This window comes from Martes martes (assembly GCF_963455335.1).
Source record: "Martes martes genome assembly, chromosome: 4".
Classification (NCBI taxonomy): Eukaryota; Metazoa; Chordata; class Mammalia; order Carnivora; family Mustelidae; genus Martes; species Martes martes.
Genome location: NC_137891.1, coordinates 19,384,449 through 19,410,076, shown reverse-complemented (window position 1 = coordinate 19,410,076; position 25,628 = coordinate 19,384,449). Strand labels below are relative to the sequence as shown.

General features: G+C 38.0%; 1 protein-coding gene across 1 annotated transcript in view; it reads left to right on the top strand.

The window, feature by feature from the left end:
- COL14A1 (collagen type XIV alpha 1 chain) overlaps positions 1-25,628 on the top strand; it is a 216,088-nt gene that overhangs the window by 131,898 nt on the left and 58,562 nt on the right. The window contains exons 32-36 of the mRNA XM_080800436.1: positions 2,042-2,184; positions 5,082-5,191; positions 8,778-8,936; positions 17,535-17,612; positions 20,506-20,592. Of these exons, the coding sequence (XP_080656562.1) occupies positions 2,042-2,184; positions 5,082-5,191; positions 8,778-8,936; positions 17,535-17,612; positions 20,506-20,592 (577 nt within the window). The remainder of the gene's footprint in view (positions 1-2,041; positions 2,185-5,081; positions 5,192-8,777; positions 8,937-17,534; positions 17,613-20,505; positions 20,593-25,628) is intronic.

Here is a 25,628-nt window from a genome sequence, read left to right as displayed (position 1 = left end):
TGTATTTCTGATCCAGACCCATTTCCCCATAGCTAGACTAGCATATCTAATTGTGTATTAGACATCTTGCTTGGATATCTAAATAGACATTCCAAACTTTGCATGTTCAAGAGTATGCTGACCTTCGCTTCACAACCAGCTTCATGTACAACCTTCTCCATCTTACTGACAACTGCATCCAACTAGTTTCTCAGGCAAAAAAATTTGACTCTTGCTCTCACGTCCCACATCTACTCTCCCAAGGAATACTGTTGTCTATGCCTTCTCACCATCTCCATGGCTTTCACCCACTATGGGGCACAGTCATCTCTTCCCAAGCTCATTGCCCCAGGCTTCTAATAGGTCTTCCTGCTCAGACCCTTGCCTTTCCAGAGTCTATTCTCCAAGTAGCACTCAGAGTGATTCGTTGAACATGTAAATGTTGTCACTCCAAAATCTGACAATGATTCCCCATTCCCCTTGCATTAAAAGTCAAAACTCTTGAATGGACCATAGGCTCTACATTATCTGGTACCTATCATCTCTTTGACTTCACCTCTTGTCTCCTTCAGTCCATTCTCCAGACATACCAGGAGTATATCTTTGATGTCTTTGTACTAGCTGGATGTCTTTGTCTGTCCTGAGGTTTCCTTCAAATGTAACCTTCTCAATAAACCTTTGCTCAGATATAACCCTCTCAATGAGCCTTCTAATTGAAGCCAGTGGTGATGACTTCAATTAACACTGCAAAATAATACATTCTAACATTCCCAATCCCCATCAAACTGCTCTATTTTTCTTGCTTTCTTTTTTTAATGGCATGTTTACTCTCTGATACACTGTATAATTCATCCTGCTAGAATTTAAGTGCTTCTACAAGAATAGGAGCATTGTTGGTTTTATTCATGGATGTATTTATTACAATGTCTGGCACATATTAGGCACACAATAAATATTTGTTGAATGAGTAGATGAACTAATATGTAAACAAAATGAATGAAATATTTTTTAATCTATGCAAATCAAACTTTCATTTTCAAATTCATGCTGAATTCCCGTATTCCCAAATTTATCCACTTACTAACAATTATGGGGCTCCTATGTATGTAAAGCGCTGTATTTGTTGCTTTGGGGAAAAATTTAGAAGTTTATAAGTGATCCACTTAATTGTTAAACAGAGATAAGATGGTATAACAGGCTCGGTTCCTCAAAGGCAGATTCAGAGGTGGAGATGAATGTTCGAGGAAGCTGATGTGGGTGTGCTCTCCTGGAACAGAAGGAGGTGAGATGAGATGAAGGAGAAAAGCCATGAAACAATCTCACTGAAAGTCTCAGGTGGCCCACATACAGGAGCTCTGAAAATGAAGCTGCCTCCATTGGAATGAGAGGCTCTGGTCTTCATATGCCCTTAAAGACCAGTCCTTGAAAACAGGTGCCATAAAATAAGTTGACATGACCTTGGGAGAGCCCTTCCTTCTGCAGAGCAGTGTCCGATGGGAGTTGGTATTTGTGAGCTGTCTACAGACATCACTCCCAACAGCAGGAGTAATATATTCTTAACTCTTGAAGATAGATCTAGATGGCCCATCTCAGCACAAAGCACAGACAGAAACGCAACTAACTACAACCTATAATAGAAAGTGACAATGTCAAGTTTTATAGAAAGACTTCAGATAAACACTATTTATAATACCAAAACTTTTGAAATAACGTGAATGTTTGAGAAGAAGTGACTGGTTAAACAAATTATGCAATAGCCAAACAAGAAAAGATTGGGCAGACGTTAAATATCATACTTTTAAAAATACTTAAGGAAATGGTGCTAAGAAAAGAAAAGGGGAAACATATAAATGGGAGAAATACTTACAGACATTCTTTAAAAACTGGAGGGAAATGTAGTGCATCAAAACAGGGGTCATCTCTGGATAGATTTAGTAGTCCTCTGTTATTTTTTTCCGTTTTTTCAGATCTTTATAATTAAAGTGTATTTGCTTTTATAATCAGATCAAAAACTTTTTTGAAAGGGATGCAATGAATTGTTTTTTTTCTTTACATTTTCCAGATATTTGCATCCAGAAGGATTGCCCTCTGACTACACAGTGAGTTTTCTATTCCGGATTCTTCCTGACACTCCAGAGGAGCCATTTGCTCTTTGGGAGATTTTAAATAAAAATTCTGACCCATTGGTTGGAGTCATTTTAGATAGTAAGTATATTCATTTATATGTTTCCACACACATGTATGAGTAATGTGTATGGCATGCCATCTTGCCTGTTTTGTGTACACTAGACCCTTGAACAGCATGGGTCTGAAATGCATGAGTCCACTTCTACAAGGATTGTTGTTGTTGTTGATAAATGCAGTTATTAGTAGTTAGGATTTGGGGCATTAGAAGTTATATGTAGATTTTTAGTATTTGGGGTGTTGGTGCCCTTAACCCCCACATTGTTCAAGGGTCAACTCTATATTGTAGAGTAACTCATTTATCTTGAGCCATGAGTATATACTAGCAATAAATTACATAATAGTTGTTTCATTCATCCATTCACTCGTTCTTTTAGACCATGTTGGTTGAGTTTCTACTATGTGCCACTGCTAGGCTCTGGGATTCAGCAGTGGGCAAGGCAGAAAGAGACAATTACTGGCATGGTAAGGATTGCAAGAAGAACAAAGTTGATGGTGGGAGGAGTCAGGAGGGTCACTGGGAGGGGAGGAACTAGAATCATTTTTTGCACATGGATATGATAAATATAAGATTTTTTGGGTTCCTTGACCCAATTCCAGTGTGTATGTTGGGGGCGTGTAAGGAGGGCAGTTATGTTACACATAACACCAGGCAGTTCTCAGATACCAGCGGGATACTGAGAATTCAACTCAATTCTAATACTATCTACCCAGAGATAGCATCAGCTCCCATAGTTTAAGGGTTCAGTACCATAAGGCTGTGCCCCCCCACCACCCCTTCAGACGCCAGTTGCAAGCCTAGCTGTTACCCGTGTTTCTGATTGACTGGTTATAAATCTGAGGTTCAAAAAAAAAAAAAAAATCCACCAGTCAGAGTTTCCTTCAAGCTCTTCCTTGGGCTCCATTAATTTGCTAGAATGGCTCACAAAACTTAGGAAACATTTCGTTTGCAGGATTACTGCTTTATTATAAAAGGAAGTAACTCAGGAGCAGCCATCTAGAAAAGATGCATAAGGCAAGGTATATGTGAAGAGGCACAGAGGGTCCATCCCTCTCCAGGCAAACCACCCTTCCTAATCTCCATGTATTTGGCACCCCAAAAGCTCTCTGAAGCCCGTCTTTGGTTTTTTTATTGAGACTTCATTGAATAAGCATGATTCATTCAATTTTTGGTCATTGGCAATTGAACTCAATCTCTAGCTACTCTCCACTCCCTAGAAGTAGGGGAAAGAAGGGGGATTGAAAGTTCCAACCCTCTAATCACAGGGTTGGTTCCCTTGGCAACCAGTCCTCCACACTTAGGTTGCCTAAAGGATTTCTAAAAGTTACCTTATCAACATAACAAAAAACATCTTTATAACTCTTATCACAGAAAATATCAAGTGTTGGGCCACCTGGGTGGCTCAGTTGGTTGGGCAGCTGCCTTCGGCTCAGGTCGTGATCCCGGCATCCTGGGATCGAGTCCCGCATCGGGCCCCTCGCTCGGCGTGGAGCCTGCTTCTCCCTCTGCCTCCGTCTGCCAGTGCTCTCTCTCTCTCTCTCTCTCTGACAAATAAATAAATAAAATCTTTAAAAAAAAAAGAAAAGAAAATATCAAGTGTTTTAGAAGCTGTGAGCCAGGAACCAGGGACCAACACCAAATATGTATTTTTCATATGTATTTGAATAGCCAAATATATATTTCTTATAAATTACAATATCACAATATATATGTATTTACCCATTATATTTGGTATATAATATAAATATAATATACGTATATTCCTTATTCTAAACCTCTTATCACCTTTTTTGTTTAGGATTTCAATCAAGCTAGGAACCAAAATGCGGTGGCTATTGTTAGGTGCTAACTCACATATTTGGATAAGGAGTGTATTTAAAGCTTACCTCCGACCAGTATTTGTAAAAGGACTTTTCAGTACATGGAAATGAATCAACAACTAAATATGATATTGTGAAAACATTTTGCATCCATCCTGAAACTAAGGGAAAGCTGTAGATTAAAAGGGTATAAATAATTAACTCCATATTCACATGGGACTTGAAAACAAAGAAATCTCTCAAGATGATGAAGACTAGTTTATTCCCAGGGCACCTGGGTGGCTCAGTGGGTTAAGCGTCCAACTCTTGGTTTTGGCTTAGGTCAGGATCTCAGGATCTTGGGGTGGGGCCCCACATCCGGCTCCCTGCTCAGCAGGGAGTCTGCTTCTGTCTCTCCCTCTGCCCCTCCCCCCCACTCACACTCTCACACTCTCCTGTGCATGCTCTCTCTCTAAAATGAATAAATAAAATCTTTAAAAAAAAAAAAAAAAGACTAGCCTATTCCCTTTGAAATCACAGCGAATAATTAAAATGTAACTTGGGAATTAATTAGTGAAAAAATATTCCTTTTTTTCTTTTTTGTAATTTCTTGTCCTAAAGATTAGGAAGATTCAGTTTGCTTGTGGATTTAGTTTGTTCGTTATAAGAGTCATATTAGGATATCATTTTGGGGTGGTATAAGTTGCATGTCCTGGAAAAATTGGTTGCTCTAGGGGTAAATAAAGCAAAGGGTTTGGTTTCTAGATCTTAAGATGTGATCAACTTTATTCTCCTTTTTTGTTCTGCTTCTACTCCCAGCTTTAGACAACCATGTCCTGGGAGGGTGTTGGGGATGAGAGTATAAGCAAGGAAACAGAGGAAGAATAGGCGTAGAGTCCTTACTTTACTAGCATCACCACATGGTTGAGGCAGTTAATTGGCCAACCGAAAGCCTGGGGCAACCCAAGGACTGGAGATCATTTCCTTACTTAATCATCACTTTGTTCTAAACACAGCCTTAAATCAAAGGATGCATTATTCTGTCTTGAATTGAAGTTTATAAAAATTATTTACCCATTATAACACTTTCTAAACTGTTTTTATTTTCCTTTGATTAGATGGCGGTAAAACCTTAACATATTTCAACTATGACTACAGTGGGGATTTTCAAACAGTTACTTTTGAAGGACCTGAAATCAGGAAAATTTTCCACGGTAGCTTTCACAAGGTGAGTAATGCCTTATATACGTCCTTATTCTGTTTGCTATGTGCAAGGCAACAGAGGTGTTCATTCTTTATTCTGTTTGCTGTGGGCCAAGCAACAGAGAAGTGTTAAATAAATCCCAAAGAGCTTTGGGTTTCATATTTCAGTGGGAGTAAGAATTCTCTGTGGGCTTCTTCCAATTGGTAGTTCTAAGATGTGACCACAAAGTATGCATTTTTACCAGGTACCCCAAGAGATGTTGATGGAAGTGGTCCAGGTTCACACTTTGAGGAAAAGTATAGTAGAGGATACTGCATTACAAGGAGGATCGTTGTTAATTTGCTACCTTAGGTGTGATGCGGAAGGGATTGCTGGTCTACCCAGTCACCAGTGCAGATGAAAGCACGATAAGCCAAGTCATGTTAGTTTGTAGAAGACAGTTTGTGCTGATATATTTATACATGTTTATATGTATATATTTATATGTATATTTATTTATATTTATGTATACATATTTATATATAAATTTACATATTTTCATGTCTATATATACATACATATCCATATATTTATGCATATTTATACATATACATATATATGTGTGTATATATATATGTATATATACAGACAACCCATCACTGCCATTATAAAAGTTACTCGGAGGAGGAATTTTGTAAAACTTCACTGTAGTTTTTATTTCTACCTGGTATTTGTGATAGAACTCTGTTCCTTGTGACTTCGTATCTCTGAAACACTTAGTTTTGGTGATCACTAGAGTAGCCATGCTTCCTTCCAACATAGACTTTCTTTTGTGTTTAGCAAATGATCCCACTGATCTTGGGGCTGTTAAGGAAAGCAAGCTGCCAAGGCTTCAGGTAGGATAGAGCATTCATAGGCCGTGCTGCACAAACGTTGCTCTTGACCTTCCCTTCGGCATGTTGAGTGAAGGAAGGGAAGTTGCAGAGCAATCTTCACCTGGGCCTCTGTCTCCTGACATAGAACATGGTCCAGTCCATCTAATTTACATATGGTTGCTACTCTGGGGTTGCACAAGAACAACGGTATACCAAGATTTTCAATCTTTCTGGCACAAGAAAAGTTAAATACAAAAATTTTGTTGTTGTTGTTTAATAGGACTGGACAACCAGAAGTATAATATCTTAAAACCATGAGATGCACTCGGAGATTTATTAGTTCATGGTTCAAAATAGTCCCAATAGCACCTCTTTGTGGAGATATTATCATTCACTCACCAAGTTCCTCTTGTCTTGAAATAATTCTGTCTTGGCTAAGCAGAGTCTATTGCAGAGTAGTCAAGAAAAATTATAAGGGAGAAGTGAGAGTCCATAAGTGTAAAAAACACATTGCCATCGTAACATAAACTTGTGATTCTCATTTCGAAGAATCATTTATGAGTCTTAGGTGAATGTTAAGCTTAACATTACTGAAAATTAATTTTAACTAACTAATGTTAATTTTAATTAATTAATTTTAATTAATTAATTTAATTAATTTTAATGTTGATTTTAATTAACATTACTGAAAATTTCAGTAATTAACATTACTGAAAAGTAAGAGTCATTAAAAACCTGGTGTTAAATTTATAAAAACCTTCTAGTGTTTTAAAGTGATTTTAAAAAAGCCTTCCTCTACTTTTTCAGTATTGTAGATAAAACCAAATAGCCAAACAAGCCGAAAAGAAAAGGCTTATCATGTAGTAAACTACTCCATTAATAGCTCTGCTAATCTTTATGCAAACTCAATTATGGAGATCAAATTTGATTTTCTGTTTTTCGATTGGCTTTAATTTCTACACTTTGGATATGAAGTGTGGCCCCAAGGCCTTTCAAAAAGTTGATAATGATATAAGCAGGCCCTTATATGCAATTGAAGAAGCAAAATATTTTTGGAAAGGTTTCAATGTCTCCTGTTGTAAAGCAAAAGATATTTATAAGAAAAAAAAAAAAAAAAACTGAATGATCTCCGCACAGGTTAGTTGTTCTTAAAGCATGAAGTTTATATACGAGGTTTTCTAACACCCAGCATGAAAATTCCTGTAATTTGTCATCATGAAAAGTATTCCAAGTTTCAGAAGCATATAAGAGTCAAATTAGATCCCTCTAAATGATCGTAAGAGAGATGTTAGTAGGAAGGAAGTAATGCGAGGGATTTCTCCAGTAGCCTTTTTCCACTTGAATAATGGTTTAAGTCCTCTTCACAGAAAAACCAATTTTCAGGAACCTCTACTGTTGACTTAAATTATTTTTATCATGATTTAACAAAATGAAACATTAAATAAAAATTGATATACATCCTTATGCTTTCAGTTCCTATGCAACTATGAAACAAAAATAAAGATTGAATAAAACCCATAAAGTTAATGGGGCACCTGGGTGACTCAGTTGGTTAAGCATCTGACTCTTGGTTTCAGCTCAGGTCATGATCTCAGGGTCCTGAGATCCCCACGTCCCCACGTCAGGCTCCCCGCTCAGTGGGGAGTCTGCTATGCCACTCCCTCTTCCTCTGCCACTCCTCCTGCTTATGCACTCTCTCTCTAAAATAAATAAATCTTTAAAAAATTAAGTTAAAAATAACAGTATTTTAATATAAAAGATGATATTTCACTGATATTCGACCTCTACTCACAATACAAATGCAGTACTAGCTGCTATAACTCCCCTAACTGCTGCCTAGTACTTTTTTTTCTTTGAACTAGCATACTTTCCCTATGTAGGGAAAATGTAGGTATTTGTAACTTGTACAAATGTAGGTATTTGTAACTTTTTTTGGCTTTCTCTTATTGTGAAATCGTTATTTGCCTATTAATTCTACTCTTTTAAGCTCACTAAAAAAGGGCTTCCACAAAAGAAATGCTCATGAGGCGAACACCACCATAGATTGAGACATAGTTATAAGCACTGAAATTCTGTGGCACAACTTGCTTACAATGTGGTTCATTTAGAATATACTTACCTTCAACTCTTAACTCTGGGATAATGCACATTTTTACAAATCCTCACAAAGACTATGTAGACTCCTGAATATATTATCTTAGACACACAGATTCTGGAAATTTCACATGGAGAAAACTGTGCCACACGTTAAGCCAAAGAGCTTTAGTTCTTTTGGTCCTGGAGTCACCAGAAGACATTCTTCCTTCCCTTTCAGATTCTAGATCGCCTCTTTTCATTTTAAATTAAGTAAATATTATCAAAATGTGGCTTGCCAACAACTGGTAGCTAACTTCTGCTGGTAAATCAATTAACGTCTTTTATTTTAATTTGTTTGTATTCATCTTAATGTGCATTCAGAAGAGGCATAAGTAGTGTGCTAATCCTCTCATTTCAGGATGTTGCTGCTTTAGATGAGGCTAGATTGTGAATTCTTTCAGAGTAATTGTTAAGAAAGTTTTAAGTAAATAAAAATAGGTGTACTACCTGAATGTGGGACAATCACGGTGGCGGTAAACGTAGAACCTCTCTATCGTAGCAAAATGCATAGTGACAAATCTCCTTCTCTTGTCTGCTTTTTAGTGATGAGTCATGCAATTACATGTGATTGATATTTCCTCCTACTTCCTATCTCCTAAAGCATCTTTACTTTTACCCAGATACACATTGTTGTCAGCAAGACTTTGGTCCAAGTGGTTATTGACTGCAAGCGTGTGGCTGAGAAGGCAATAAATGCCTCAGCTAATATCACATCAGATGGTGTTGAAGTCCTGGGGAGAATGGTCAGATCAAGGGGACCAAATGGAAACTCTGCACCAGTAAGTAGATAAATAAGTGGAGCTGTGTTGTTATTATAGAAAAAAAGAGTTTTCCAGGGGACAAATCTGGTAAGAGAATGGATGCATAGATAAATGGGTGGATGATTGGATGATGGCTGGTTGGATGGATGGATGGATGGATGGATGGATGGATGGATGTATAGATGGCTGGCTGGCTGGATGGATGGATAGATGGCTGGCTGGATGGATGGATGGCTGGATGGGTGGAGGGATGGATAGATGGCTGGATGGATAAATAACAGCCTCCTTAAATGAAATAAAATATACATTCAAAGTTCTTGGCTCTATACTTCTACTATATTATAATGAGAACACTCTGGGAATTAGACTAGTTTGTTATCTAAAGGCATTTAAAAATGCAAATAGTAAAATACTTATCAAACTGTTTATGGCATAAAAGGTCTGCTAACAGAATCAAAACTATAAATCAGAACTCTAAGCAAATATAAATTCATGCAAAATATGTGACCATTATACATAGTATACCTAGGAAATTTATGTAAGTTTCTTATTTGAGTTAGGTTTGGGTATTTTTAAACTAGTTTTTTGTTATTGCTAATGTGAAGTTTACCCTTTAATCATAAGTTATATAAGTAACAAATCATTCTAAGATAATATATTTTTCATCATATAACATAGAATTTAAGACAAGGAGACTTCCAAGTGGCAAAGGAATCACATTCTTTTCTCTCATTACCCACAAAAAAAGAATAGTGTACACAAGCTTTTGTTTTAACACCATGTGTTCACAGCTAATTAGCAATGTTCTCTAATTTGAATCATTCCATAATTAGAACCAATTAGCCCAGAGGGCATTTTATCCTTGTAAGCAATTCCAACTATTTTAATGAACGTTTCTATGTAGCAGAATCATCAGGTTAATTATGAGTCACTATTACTGTCTTGGGCTTTCTAGATCTGTAGCACTAGCCAGCTATGTGGAACTGGAGAATGCCTTGATGGTTCTGAGTCTTTTTAAGCTGGAGATCACTTTGTACAAATGAAATCTTCTAGTATGTCAAATAAATAAATATGATTAAAACAGACCCATGCTAATTGAATGGGAGAGAGGACATGGAGTTGTAGGTTACCCCACCCTCCAAAGGTCCCTAAGGGAGCTTCAAGGAGCACAGTTCTAATTCCGCTAATCTAGCATGACCCATTCACTTTATATACTGGCAAACAGTCCCAGAGTGGGAAAGGAAATTACTTTGAGACATTTCACTATTTAGTGGCATTTTTGTTTTTGGTAACAATACAAGGAAATTCTTATACACAGGGGAGCATTAATGCTTTCAGACCTTGATAGATAGGTGCTAATTAATTTAACACTTAGCTCTGATGTAGCTTTTGTTTCTACTTACCTTTGGAGAACCATGAATTAGATGTTTGGAAAGAGAGGGTATGAAAGCTATGGAAGGCTGTCTTGTTTTCAGTTATGGTAAGGGATTTTTAAGAATGTTTACATTATAACACTTTCAAGAGGATAGTGCCAAAAACGAAGAAAGAAGCCCCTTCTCCTGCCAAAGCCAAAGGTTTGAAGGCCAAGAAAGTGGTGTTGAAAGGTGTCCACACAGACACACAGACACACACACGGCACACACACAAAAGATCCACATGTACCTACCTTCCGAGGACCCAAAGCGCTGCCTTTCTGCAAACAGCCCAAGTATCCTGGAAAGAGCGCCGCTAGAAGAAACAAGTTTGACCATTGATGACCATTATGCCATCATCAGGTTTGCTCTGACCACTGAGTCAGCCATAAAGAAAATAGAAGACAACACAGTCGTCTTCATTGTAGGTGTCAAAGCCAACCAGTTCTAGGTCAAGCAGGCTGTGAAGAAGCTCTATGACACTGTCGTGGCCAAGGTCAGCACCTTGATCAAGCCTAGTGGAGAGAAGAAGGCATATGTTTGACTGGCTCCTGACTATAATGCTTTGAATGTTGCCAACAAAATTGGGATCACTAAACTGACCCCAGCGGCTAAATTTAAATATAAATCTTTCACCACACACACAAAAAAGAATGTTTCCATGATATCGAGGAGTTGCCAACTCTTAATGTTTTGTATTTCATGCTGAGTAAGAAACACACCATCTTCTCCACAGAAGAGACTTCTATGATAGCACACTCCAAAATTTACTAGGTATTATCTTGTAGGGATATCTCGTAGGGATAAATGGATGTATATAGATGGAGGCTTTGATGGATGAATGAATAGGCTCCAATTAAAGAAAGAAACGATTCTAGGTGTTTGAGATTCTGGGGCCAAATGACTTGGTATTATTATTACTTATTTATTTTAGAGATAATGCACATAAAATCCCTGACACTTTGTAGCATTTGATGAAGAACAGCTGTTACTGTAGGTTGTCGATACTACCTTCTCCATCTAACCTTTTCTAAACCTCTAATGCTTAACACTTGGTTATTTGTAGCCATCTATTATTTTCTTGCTTTTCTGTATATGTACATTTCACCTCTCTAGCCAGAGTATAAATCCCTTAAATTAGAAATCAGGTCATGGTCTTCATTTACTACTTCCTCCTTCTATCCCACATCACAGTATCTAATACATTCAGATGAACAGGCCAAGTTCTCAAGAAACACTTGATAGAAATTAAATAGAATGTCATCTATTTAAATTTTATCTTGTCTTTTCTTAAAATGTTGTTTTGTATATATTGTATTCCATACAGGGCATTGATAATAGACTAGTTATATATATCCTACCTTCCCTAATTATAATTTGTATTTTAAAATTAGTTTTATAATTATATTAATTATGTTTCAAAGTATACTTTTTGTAATAATGGTACTCCAAATATATGACCAATTAAATATAGTAGAATTTATTTCTGAAAACAAAAGTGCCTGTAGGCTTTAAGTCTACCGGTAATAAATCTTTACTTTGGGACATGAAGGAAAAGCAATTAAACAGAGCATTCTCTGTCATAACTTCCAGCCAGTAGTAGACAAAGGGGAATTTATAGAAGTCAATAATTAAAGAGTTCTTTGTAAGGCTACTAAGAAAAAGTTGTGGCTTTTGTTAGAATCTAGAAGTCTACAAAGGATTGCTAAACGGATTTTCAGTCTGCCCACTTATTGAAGAATTTGATTACGTTGAAATGGATAATATTAGATTAGATCTCAAGAATGTGATTGGAAACTCACTTGCTCTTTGGGTTATTAACTGTTTGAGTGCAAAGCAAGAAAGGCTTCAGTCTTCGGTTTTCAATTTAGAAGTTACCAACTGGTAACGTAATCTTGATTTATATCTGTACCCCAATACTGAGCAAAAGGGAACATGTATTGTGCAAGTTTTGGATTATTGCAGGAGGAGTAATTACCATAGAAGAGGAGTTTATAGGTCAACATTCCCTGGAAAATTTAGCAATGGTTCAAAAAATGCCAGATGATGGGAAAACTCTAAATATTCAGTCCTTAAAGAAAATAGATTCTTTTTAAACCAAAGTTGAGTGGAGGAGAGATTAATGGATTTGGGGATACAGTAACTATAATATCCAAATTGCTCACATTTGTAATAAAAACAACTTGTGTTCAGTAATGTGAGATTTTGATAGACAGTGAAGAGTCCTTAGTGGGACTCAACTAATAAGTTGGCTTAATTGAGCCGTCGAAACATACAAGGGCGGAAACTTAATGAATGTGCTTCTCCTTTCTGTTCTTCTTTCTCCTAAGAAGTTTCTTCTACCTTTTCTGATACCTGGTGAAATTATAATGGGGCCAGAGACAATCCTAGAAATATTTTGAGCTTCTGGTGTGTGATCATGTTCTTAGCATCTTTCTTCCCCCTTTTCAAATCTAACAATTTTATGATTATCCAATGGACTTTTGTCTGGTCCTCTGTTACGGAAATAAAGACAATTACAAGTTATGTTATAGAGTTTTTAATAACATAACTTACTGAGTTAAAGCTTTTATGTAGGAATCGAGAGTAGACTAATCAATGATGCTGTAAAAACAAGTGTTTTTAAACTACAAGAAAATGATCATGTTTTCCTATGAATTTTATATTTTAATCCTTAAAAATTTAATAGTAGCAACATATATGTATTTATCTTGCTTAATCCTCCAATAACCACAGGAAGAGATACTTGTATTATCCCCCACTTTATAGATTCAGAAACTGAGACTTGAAGAAGCTAGAGAGTGATCCCCTTTCAAAAAGTGAGGAAAATAAGAGACTGTATCTGACTTGCACAAGGAAACCTGCCTACCATGCTAAGCTCTCGTCCACTGGTCAGGCTGATCATTAAGGAACTTAAAGCAGAGAAGGGTGTTCGGTCTGTGCCTCTGCCCTGTCTGTTCACTGACATGTTCAGAGACTCACTCTAATTTCAGTTCTGACCTTGAAAGTAAAAGCAATCAAAATGGTCCCCACAAAGTATGGCTACACCGAAACATTTTAATGACTACCAATGGGTACAACAGCTGTTAATTTTCATCTCCTCATTGAATTAGTGCCATTATGGTTTCCCTAAAATTCAATAAATTGATTGAGATCAAATAAAAACACCATGTTCACTAGCTGGGAAGGGGTAGGTGCTTGATAACCCTTAGCTTTGAGATTTAGTTAGTAAAAATTAAACACCAAAATAAAGCAGAAGGTGGTCAGCATCCTCAGTGCTCTCTCTCTAGTGTTCCTGCACCATGTAAATCTCTCTAAATATTTGTATAATTTTTGGTATAGCTTGACCTCAAAGTACGAGCTCAGTTATGCTATGTCGGAGAAAAATCAGAAGGTAAAATGTGGTAATGAGGGGAAAGTTGAATCAGGCTACATTTTTATGCCCATTCACAGATCACAGTGACTCGACTGATGAGAAATACTTAAATCTTATTTTCGTGCTAACATTTGACCCCACATGACTTGCCTTTTGTGTTACATCCAGACCAAAATGTCCAATAATGAAAAACAAGCCTTTGTAATTGACTAAGCATTCCCTTGGAAGGTATTAGAAGAGGTGAAAGTGAGGGTTTACGCATCCCCTTTTCTCTTGCCCTCTTTTTCATACATCTGTTTTTTTATAAAGTTATGGGCCCAGCACGCTTCCGCTGCGTGACTCTGCTTTTTTTTATAAAGTTAGGAGGAAAGAAATCACAAGAAGTAAAAGGGGCTGACTCTTGTTTATTTTGAAACACATCATCTTGCATTTTCAGGAACTCAAATATAAGAGCTTTTGAAATGTCTGTACCATTTCCTACATAACAGCCCTACAAATATGTATGTCGTTGCTTTTGGAATAAAAGTCAGGTTTTTTTTTTTTTTTTTTAAACTCAATCCTCAGAAATGTGCCTTGGAAAGAAGTCCTGAAATAAAGGCTGAGGAATCCAAGCTATTACAAATGCAAAACAATTATGAATAAATTTGTTGTACTCACACACACAGACACAAAAGACTGCTGACTTCATCAAACTTGAAAAAGAAAAGACAGCCCACAAGCATTCCTCGAATGATAGTATTGGCTTCATTCAGCACTTAGTGGGCTATTCTACCCCTTGAATAACTAAAATAAACTCCTAAAGGTCCCAAACTTCTGTTCAATGGGGCAGAAGTTTAGCCAAAGTTGTGTATGTAGATATCATAGGGTTATAGGTAATTAGGTGGTGAATGTTTATTCGAATGTTTATTCAAGAAAGCCTGGTCCTTACTGGGGCTAATGGAAATCCTTTCCTTTATGTACATCTTTCCATTCAATAAAATACTTTTACACTGAGGGCTCTATTCAGAAATGGGGAATTTCTTAATGGATGAATGACTTAGATTGAACTGAATTTATCCAATACGGTCATAATGGGCCCCATTTAATAAATGCTCTGAGACAAATGGCATTGTAAAGTTTGTTAGGCTGGGGTATCTGCATTTTGAACATTAGACCAAAGATCCTTTCACTACAAAATGAACCACAAGAAAATGAAATGTGTTGTTCAAATTCCAACCAGAACTCCACTTTCAACGTGGGCTTACTTTTCTTAGGCAATTCCTTCCCAGGTCCTGATCTGCAGAACGGGTTTGGCATTAGTTATAATACCCCATAGTGGTGATCTAAAGATGATATGATACAGGTAAAGTCCTTAAGATAGTGCCTGGCACATAGTAGTTTTCCAGCAAATGCCCACTCCAATTGTTGTCTTTATTTGCTTAGATTTTTCTCAAAGTATTAAACAGATAGGATCATTGTGGAAACAAACTACTGTTCTATTTCTGCCCTCAGCACACATGGCTTTGATTTAGATTAGACTCTTCTGGCCTTTGTATTATGTTGTTCTGCACCTTAAGGAATTCAATAATGGAAGAGCTGTAAATGCTCCATTAAAATAATATTTAGGGGCACCTGGGGGGCTCAGTTGGTTAAGCATCCAACTCTAGATGTGGTTCAGGTTGTGATCTCAGGATTGTGAGATTGAGCCCTGGGTTGGGCTTTACGCTCAGCAGGGAGTCTGCTTGTCCCTCTTCCTTTGCTCCTCCCCCTGCTCTCTCTCTCTCTCTCTCTCTCTCTCTCTCTCAAATAAATAAATAAATAAGTAAAATCTTTAAATAATAATACCTATGATTTATAATAACTATATTCTAGGCATTGTTATACATATCTTTGTACCTTGACTCATTTTACTGCTATAGCTCCTAAATAGCTATCATTAAAGAGCTAGCTACTATTATTATACAAATTTAAAGACGCAGAAAACTTGGACCTGAGCACATTACATAATTTGTTCAAAATGACTTAGCTTGTGAGTGGAGGATCCGAGGTTTAACCAGGCAGTCTAACTCCATAGCCTCCTAACCCCTATGGTCCTTGAAATACTTTTGTTGCTATTGATCATAAACATCAGCATTCCTTAAAACTATTTTAATTTGAAAAACCTATTTTTTTCTTGGTCCAAAAACCTTAAAAACTGATTTTTTTTAATGATCATGATTTTGTTTTACAGTTGCTCTCCACAGACTCTGATATCCTACCCTTTGGGAGTTTTTCTTTAATCTGGAGAAAAAAGAGCAGTGAGCCATGCACATATTTCTTCAAACACCAATAGTTTCTAAAAAAAAAAAAAAGCCCACCAAAAAAACTGCGATGCCTTGATTCATGGATCTGCTTTCAAAATTTAAGCTTTACTTTATCAATCTTGCAAAACTCGCTTGGGAAAGGAGATTTGCAACAAAGCGCAGTTCTTACATATTGCAAGAGAAAGCCTAATTTTATTCCTCTTACTGTCATTTAGAGCAGGCTATTCTGTGATACTACCTGCACTGTGAGTAACTATTTTGTAGTACTTTCTACTTGGGCATTCTCATTTTCATCCGCGGGACCCTTGCCAGGGATGAGTTTTTTATTTCTTGGGGGAAAATAAGGTACCCGGAGAGTTTCTAGCACTTGCTGAAAACACCACCTGCTGAAGGAAGGTGGTAGATTCAAATTGAAAAAACTTCATCCTTCTTCTCCCAGCTCTGTAATTGGTGACATGCGTAATACTTGAAAATCATATCGGAAGAAATATAATGTCAGAAATGGCTGGGTCATGAAGCTAATGTTAGCCCTTAATAATATTACAATGATGTTTCTGTGTATTTTAAAATGTACGTTGAGTTTTGCCAACATACATGAGTAGAACAAGACTAATATTGATGGCATGATCAATGGCTTAACTAAAAATACAGGGGCACCTGGGTGGCTCAGTGGGTTAAAGCCTCTGCCTCAGCTCAGGTCATGATCCCAGGGTCCTGGGATCGAGCCCCGCATTGGGCTCTCTGCTCCATGGGGAACCTGCTTCCTCCTCTCTCTCTGCCTGCCTCTCTGCCTACTTGTGATCTCTGTCTGTCAAATAAATAAATAAAATCTTTTAAAAAAAATACACTCAGCACAGAGTCTGAGAGTACTATTTGTGAATTTGTCACAACACTTACAATGTTGTAAACAGCACTCATGAGGTAGCTCTAGTTCCCAGTAAGATCTTGAGGGCAGGATTTTGGTTTTGTTCATTGTCATGTTTAAAGGTTGATGTCATATCTGACTTGCAATATACACTAAAGAAAAAATTGTTTAATGTGTGCATAAGCGATTGAAGTCAGAATGAATTTGGCAAGCCTTCATGAATCCCTACTACCTCCCACATATGATGGGGACACAAAGATGAAGAGTTCTCTGTCCCTTGAAAAGCTCCCAGTCTAAGGAGGAGCTAATATAAATAATCACACTGTATGGCAGGAGACGTGCCAGAGAAGAGATACATGGAGTGTTGTAGGGTTGCAGAGACACTGGTCATGACCATGAGAGCAGAACGGGGCAAGTTTCAACAGAGGAGCTAAGCTCCTTTAGGCAGGGATGAGAGGGGAAGTTGGAGGCTGGATGGACTAGCTATAGAGTAACTACGGACAAAATGTTGAATCGCTGTGTCTGAGGAACAAAAATAATTTGATATTGCTGGAATGACTTTATGTACTGTAAAGTTACAAATGTATGAGTGTTGTATTATGTGATACAGGATATGAAATCATAATTATAGATGGAGTGTGTCTATTTTTTATTGAATGACAATTTTGTTTTAAATTACAGTTCCAGTTACAGATGTTTGATATTATCTGTTCCCCATCATGGGCCGATAGAGACAAATGCTGTGAACTTCCAGGCCTGGTAAGAATTCTTCTTTTATTAGTAGGTCTGTTCTTTATTGAGATGTTTTAAAGTTTTATGTAATTTTCTCTGAAAATTAAATGCTATTTCATAAAACTCATAATGAGCTAACTCATTGTGATGATAATGAAAATCAGAAGAGGTTAAGAAAGAGGCACGTCTGACGTCAGCAGGGCACACTGACATGCATGGAGGGAGCTGCACACCTCCAGGGGGTGCCATCTACACAGGGCCCAGAGGTTCTCAAACTTCCTGGTTCAGGAAAACTGTGGTGTTGCAATAATTTTTTTCCATGGTACCCCCAAGCCAAAAGAAATGCTGAGCAATTACATATATGAATCCATTAGGTCCAAAACTCTTAAGTGATTATGTTCTAAGAACTCAGTAGCTGTATGAAAAAATAAGAGACATGAATTGAAAGAAGAAAGCGGTATTGTTATTTTGTTCTTATATAACCACAACTACTCACTAATGGGATGGATGGGTCTATCTGGAGTACCCAATTTTTCATACCTTGGAATCTGATTGGACATCGCCACCTCACTTCTTTTTCCACATTGACTTTTTTCCATGGTACTTCCTTTCCATCACAGAAACTGCCAGAACCCCAGATTTGTAAGTATATGACACCATCAAGAAAATATTTTAATATCTAATGTTAGGATTATGAGTGACCTTGAGCTAGTTGCTCACACAAAGTCCCGTGGGTGCCCAATATTGATCTTTCTCTTAAGGTTTTAAAATGTTCATGGTGCCCCTGTAAGTTTGCTGAGATGCCCCAGGGCATCTTGGCACACAGTTCTGAAATCATAGTCATAATCTGTATAACCTATGTGATGTAACTAGAAAACCAAACTTTTTATCATTATTAATACCAAGTATAATCCGTGGGCTTTACCTGTATATATAAAAACAGATTCTTATCTTAGCATTCTTAGGGACAGTGGCTGAATGGATGACATTGTTATGGTTGGAGAGTAGTCATGTCTTGGAGAATGGGCATGGAGCAGTCCAATAAAGTCCAAGAGATTGCCCTCACACCATCTATTGTAGGCATTCAATTCATGGTCACTCTGTTTGAGAAGGAAATACAGTTCACCCTTAAACAATGTTAGGGGCACCAGCCCCGCTCCCACTCAGTCAAAAATCTGTGTGTGACTTTTGCCTCCCCCAAAACTTACCTACCATTGACCGGAAGCCTTAATAATAACATAACCGTTGATTAACACCTATTTTGTATATCATATGCATTATATACTATATTCTTAAACTAAAGAAGGCTAAAGAAAAGAAGATTTATTAAGAAAATCATAAGGAAGAGAAAATGCATTCATAGTACTGTACTGCATTTATTGGGGGGAAAAAAAAAGCCCACATGTAAGTGGACCAGTGCAGTTCAAACCCATGTTGTTCAAGAGTTAACCGTAACTTACTCTTTCTTCATCAAAATTACTTCCCAAGTAACCTCTGATGAAGCATTAAATCAGAGAGACTCTGGGATATTATGCTTAAGCACAGATGGGTTGGAATTTGGAAGCAGAAACATTCAGAAGCCCACGCTGTGTTGAGCAAAATGCGATCCCCACTTTTCCTGGGAAGGACCCAGGCCTGATGAGAGCTTTTCTTGCTATTTCTATCACTGAAGGTATGCCCGTGCCATGATAGGAAGACATGGGTGGAGGTAGAGTTGGCAGCCATGGCAAAACCATTATGGATTCTCTGGTCACAGGAGACCTGGTATCAGCCTTATTCAGAAGCTCTTTCAGGATATTTAAATTTGTATTCCACTCTAGCTATCCAGATATCAGGCCAGATGTGTTAGCCGGGGGCGTTCCTATAATGAGCTGAAAGCTTTGACTATTGTCCAACATTCAAAGAAAAGTATATAGAGGATACCTGGGCCCCCTGCTCAACATTTTCTGGGTTCCTGTTGTGAACATTTCGGAGATGGAGATTGATCATTAATTATCAACCGTGCTTATTCAGTTCAGCTTTACTTTTCCCCCAGAGTCTTAAGAAGTGAAGCTTATTTTCTCCCTGTCCAACAGCACCGGTGGACCCTATGATCTTCTGCAGTCCTGGTGCAGACTCCTTTTCGGCCAGTGCTTCAGATGGGCTGGTCACAAATTGTGTGATTGCTGTTGGCAGGTGCTCTGTCTTCATACCCCAGTAACATACCCAGAGATGTCCAGCCCGATGTTCATTATCTATCTTGTAATGTCACGTGGCCGCAAAATTGGGCAAGAGAAGGAAAATGAGCTCTTATCCCACAGCTCTAGGTGGCTGCCGCGGTGTTTCCTTACATTCAACCACAGAACTTGAGTCATAAGGGAAGTTTTTGCAGGGACTTGACGATCGGTTGAACCACTGTTTTTATTTTATTTTATGTGTTTCAGATGCAGTTGACTATTCCAACTTGTTTTTTTTTTTAAACCTTTGAAATAGAAGTAAGACGGTTTTCAAGACCTTCAGTTCACAGAGTACTCCTTCTCAAACTGAATAAAATTGTCATCAGAATCTCTTTTATACCCGCTCTGCCTTCCTTTCTTCACCTCCATCCCCGAACTAATTTTATCAACATCCTTTGGTAATGATGATTATCAGTGACTCACCAGACACTCATTCATTTTTCTTCAAGGAAAATATTTTGCGGGCAAGAATATTCTTTGCCTTTCCACACCGATGTTCACTTGAGTGTTTTTTGTTTTGTTTTTTGTTTGTTTGTTTGTTTTTTAGTGTTCTAAATCGAAGTGTTTTCTTTGAGCCCATAAAGCCATTTGTATAGCCATTTGCTCCCCCCCGACACACACACACACTTTTGCTCTCTGGCTGTCTCCATCTCTCTGTCAAATAAATAAAGAACAGTTGTGCTATTTTTCTTTTCTCTCTTCAGAGGGATGAGGAGACCTGCCCGGAGCTACCACATTCCTGCTCCTGTTCTGAAGTCAATACGGGGACTCTGGGACCAGCAGGCCCACCAGTAAGTCTTGCCTCGTTCAGACTTAAATGTTCTTTAATAATATTCATAGCTATCACTTGTTGTGTGTCTAATATGTGCTTGCCCCTGTGCTAAACACGTACTTAGTCCTATGAGCAAACCAAAGCACAGAGATGTTAAGAAACTTGCCTAAAGTGGGGGCGCCTGGGTGGCTCAGTGGTTAAGTGTCTGCCTTTGGCTCAGGTCATGATCCTGGGGTCCTGGGATCCAAGCCCCACATCAGGCCCCTTGCTCAGCAGGGAGCCTGCTTCTCCCTCTCCATCTGCATGCCGCCCCCGCCCCCCAACACACACTTTTGCTCTCTGGCTGTCTCCATCTCTCTGTCAAATAAATAAATAAAATCTTAAAAAAAAAAAAAAGAAAAGAAAAGAAAAAGAAACTTGCCTAAACAACACAGCTTCTCTTTAAATCCAGATCTCTGTGATCACTATATATTTGACCTCTATGTTATACTGTCTTTCAAATTGTTTACATATTTCAAAATCTTCCTTTAAATTCCTGTGGTCTATGTTCGGTGTGAATGTCTCAAACGTTGGCCCTCTACTTGCACCTGTAAGATTTGCGTACCTCTCCTTTGCCCATTATGCGTTAAAATTGATCCATGAAGGAAGGATTTTGAATTCACCAGGAAAAATACCCTATATGAACATGAAGTTCTCTACTGCTGATGAAAACTTCCTGCAAAAATGGGAAGAGAGGGAGATTGACCCCGTGGGAGGTAGAGAGGAGGAGGAAGGAAGGAGGGAGGGAGAGAGAGAAAGAAAATATTTTTGTAAAATATAAAATGTATAAAATTGCACTACCTGGCTCTTTGAATTTACCATGATGGATCATTCCATTTTTTTTAAAGGTTTTATTTATTTATTTATTTGACAGAGAGAGAAGTCACAAGTAGGCAGAGAGGCAGACGGGGTGGGGGGCGGGGGGGAAACAGGCTTCCTGCTGAGCAGAGAGCCCGATGTGGGGCTCGATCCCAGGACCCCAAGGTCATGACCTGAGCCGAAGGCAGCGGCCCAACCCACTGAGCCACCCAGGTGCCCCGGATCTTTCCATTTAATGTGTTTAAGTGTCATTTTCTATCTGACCTACTAACCTGGGGGTATGGGTGTTTCCTTAAGGTAATATAGCGGGTCTATGGTTAGGAAAGGGCAAATGGATCAAGGCAGAAAGACAGAGAAAACAGGGAGAAGAAGTACAAACAAATAAAGAAATCCAGACCTTGCAGGAGGAATATTCTGATGTCCCACCAGTCCTTGTACCCTGGCTGTGGGAGGCAGGTGGGCCCGCCCACATGCGCGCAGTAGACCACACAGGCAGTATGAAGGTTCACTCCAGGTTGGCCGCCCCAGTCAGAATTGTACCACATTTCCTGAAGTGAACAAAAAGGAGGAGAACCTGCTGAATGTGTCCGAAATATATCCCAGCAGCCTCTCCTTTGCCTTTTGCATGTAGAACATTAGAACATTCTTTCAAGTGCAGACGTAGAACCCAGCTCCTTTTTTTTTTTTTTTTTGAACAGAAGACTCTTTATCCCAAAGAAGCCAATGTGGAGTCATGGTAAAAGCATTAAATTTAAATCTTAAGACTAGACAAGTCTCTGAACCGCTGCGAACCTCCATTTCTCCACATATGTAAACGAACATACACCTCTCTGTCTTTCTGAGGAATACATATCAGTATTCTGGGCATTATGAAACATCAGTCAAATGTAAGGATTTGCCTTTAGTTTAATCTTGGAATTGGAAACACAGATTTGCTTTCAACTGTGTATAGCTTGATTTTTTTTAACCCAAAAATATGTCTTTGAGGGGCACCTGGGTGGCACAGTCAGTTAAGCATCTGATTCTTGGTTTCCGCTCATCTCATGACCTCAGAGTTATGAGATCGAGCCCTGTGTCATCCCTTCTGCGTGCGTGCATGCTCTCTCTCAAATAAATAAATATATCTTTTTTAAAAAACGGTAGGTCTTTGAACTTTATCAAAGGTAATGCACATTATTCCATTACATAAACTAGAGTTTACTGACCCATGACTGTGGAATATTTCCCTATTACACTATTATTACAGTGGACATCCTTTTATGTCTCTGCAAACATGAGTTGAGTGCTCTTATGGTTACACTGAGGATCAGATTTGTTGAAGGATAAGGAGGGTGTCTCTTCAGCCTCATGAAGAAACCACTAATTGCCTTTCCAGATGGTTGTCCAAGTTATCCTCTCCCACAAATTCTAGAAAAGGTCTGGTTTCCCTGCATCTCACCAGCACAGTGATCTTGCCAGATTTAAGAGCTTTTACTTATCTGATGGGTATAAAACCCTGTGTTTTTTGTTTTATTTTATTCATTTATTTATTTTTCTCAAGAGAAAAAGAGAGAGAGAATGAGTGGGGAGGGGCAAAGGGAGAGAGATAATCTTAAGCAGACTCCATGCCCAGCACAGGACCCAACTTGGGGCTTGATCTCAGGACCCGGAAATCATGACCCCCGCTGAAATCAAGAGTCAACCGACTGAGCCACCCAGGCGCCCCTGTGGTTGTTATTTTAAATAAGACTTTCCCTTTGTGCTAGTAAAGAGGGAGCAATTTTTCATTTGCCTCTGAGTCATTTGGATTCCTTTCTGTATAAATACCTGTTTATAAACTTTCTTGGGATTTTGTGGTGCAGAGATTTTTTGCTTTCAGTTTCTAAGTGGTTTTATGTATTCTGGACACGAATCTTTTATTAATGATACGGTTTACAAATGTCATTTCCTGGCCTGTGGCTTGCTTGTTGTTGTTTATAGGAGTTTTTATTGTCTAGAAATTTTAATGCCGGTGTAGTTAAATTTAATAGTTCTGTGAGCTATCGTTTTTTATGTTTTCCTTTTTTCCTTCTTTTTAGCCATGGTTCACTTGGAAGTGTCTTTTTAAGTTTCCGATCATATGTGCAATTTTAATTTTTTTTTCTTGTATTAATTTTATTGCACTTTTTTATGGAAGATAGTCTGTAGGGTACCAATTTTTGGACATTTTGGCCATTTATTGATTGCGATATGCAATCAACCTAGATGTTGTTCTTAAGTGAACACAAAATTACTTCCATATCTCTTCTCGCCTCTCTCAACATATTACTCTGGGAACATGTGGTAATGGTTCACTTTGGTAAGCAGTGTCCTAGAACACAGCAGAGCAATAAAATGGAAGCAACTGAGTTTCCACATTGTCTTATGTGGTAAAGCTACTCTATGACACCAAACCAGTTATCAGCTCAGATTTTAATATAAGAGAACAATAAGCCTCCTGTCTTGCTTAAAAATTTTTAATATTGGCCTTAATTAAAGCAGTGAGACAACTTTCCAAACTAATAAACGGAAAGATCTTCTTTTCAAGATCCTTTTGTCTTTAGTGATCCGAAGTTCGGCCACAGTGTGCTCTGGGAAGGGCTTTTGACATAGATGATCTGCCATTTTGGAAAACTTATGACTTTGTGAGTTTGCATGGCAATGTTTCTCGTTAAATTTGGAGTTTTCTTAGTCACTGTCTCCTCAAATATTTCCTCTTTCCTATCATCTCTATTATGTTTTTCTGAAATTCAACTGATACACTTTTTTACTCTCAATGTTTCTTAACCTTTTTTATTTCTGCTTGTCTCTCCAGCCTTCTGCTGTGTGATTTCTTCCAATTTAGTTTCTAGTGTATTCTACATTTAGCTATGTTTAATACACTACTAACCTATCCATTGTATTTCTGATTTCGATGATTATATTTAGCAAAGCTGGAAGTTAAACTTGGTTCCTTTTCAGAACTTCTGGGCATTTCTATACCCTTTCTTCTTTTGTAATACTTCAAAACTATTTTTTCTTTCAATATTTCAAACATAATTTATTTTTTTATGTGATCATCTCAATATCTGCATTGTATGTGGTTCTGAGTCTGCCATTTTTCTTTTCTGCTGGTGTTACTCACATTATCTTGTTTCCATATGTATTGTGTGATTTGGGAGGATATATATTTGAGTTTGTATTACTTGAAATTTTATCTCAGGGGATATTGTGAGCCAGTTTGGGGCAATATTTCTCCAAAGAATATCTGTGCCTGCTTCTGCTAAGCTCCTGGGTACATAGCCAACTGAAATCCACCTAGACGTTGTTTGCTCCTGACGGGCGATGATCCCTAGATTGTACGAGAATCAGCTTCTGGGTAATATTACTTAGCAAAGACATTTCCTACTCCTCCCCTAGCTGCATTGGAAGCAACATCTTGGTCCTCCACCCGCTATTTTTTATTGTCCTCCCCCCAAGCCCGATTCACGGTGAAAACTTTCAAGTTCCTCAGCTTTAAAGAACATTTCATTTTCCGCTCTGCCCCCACCTAGTTCCCATTTCTTTGCTTTGCATAGGCTCTAAAATACAGACTTTGCAGCAATCCTGAACCATTTTCTCCATCTTCCCCCAAGGCAGTCTCTGTGCACATGCTTGCTTCTCTGGCTTTTGTTTCTTCTTCATTTCTGGTATTTATGCATTCAGTTCTTAATTGTAATAATGTTTATTTTATTTTAAGCAGCATTAATAAGCTTTATTAGCTGGAGGGTTTTCAAGTGTTTTCATCTGCAATACTGCTGGAACAGGTTGTAAAATATTTACATATGACCTAAGAGTCAGACTCTGTAATGAGAAAAAAGCAGCAGAGAAGTGAAAGAGAAGGGTTGAGCTCTGGCTTGGAGAAAAAGATGTAAAATAGGAGAAAAGCTATTGAAATATTTTTTCAATATATTTTCAAATATTTAAAGTATAATAAACTATTCAAGAAATAGTATCCCAAACAATATGAAGTAAACCCTGACTAATGATTTAACATAGTTGTGATTATTTTCTCATTCAAGAATTTATACGTGGGTGTTTTGTGACAATAAAGCTACAAAAGAACTGTAGGAAGGCACGGGTGAATGAACCAAATCCCCTTTGCCTAAACTAACCCTTTCTTATTAAAAGGATGGAAGTTGGGGTGCCTGGATGGCTCCAGTGGGTTGGGCCTCTGGTTCG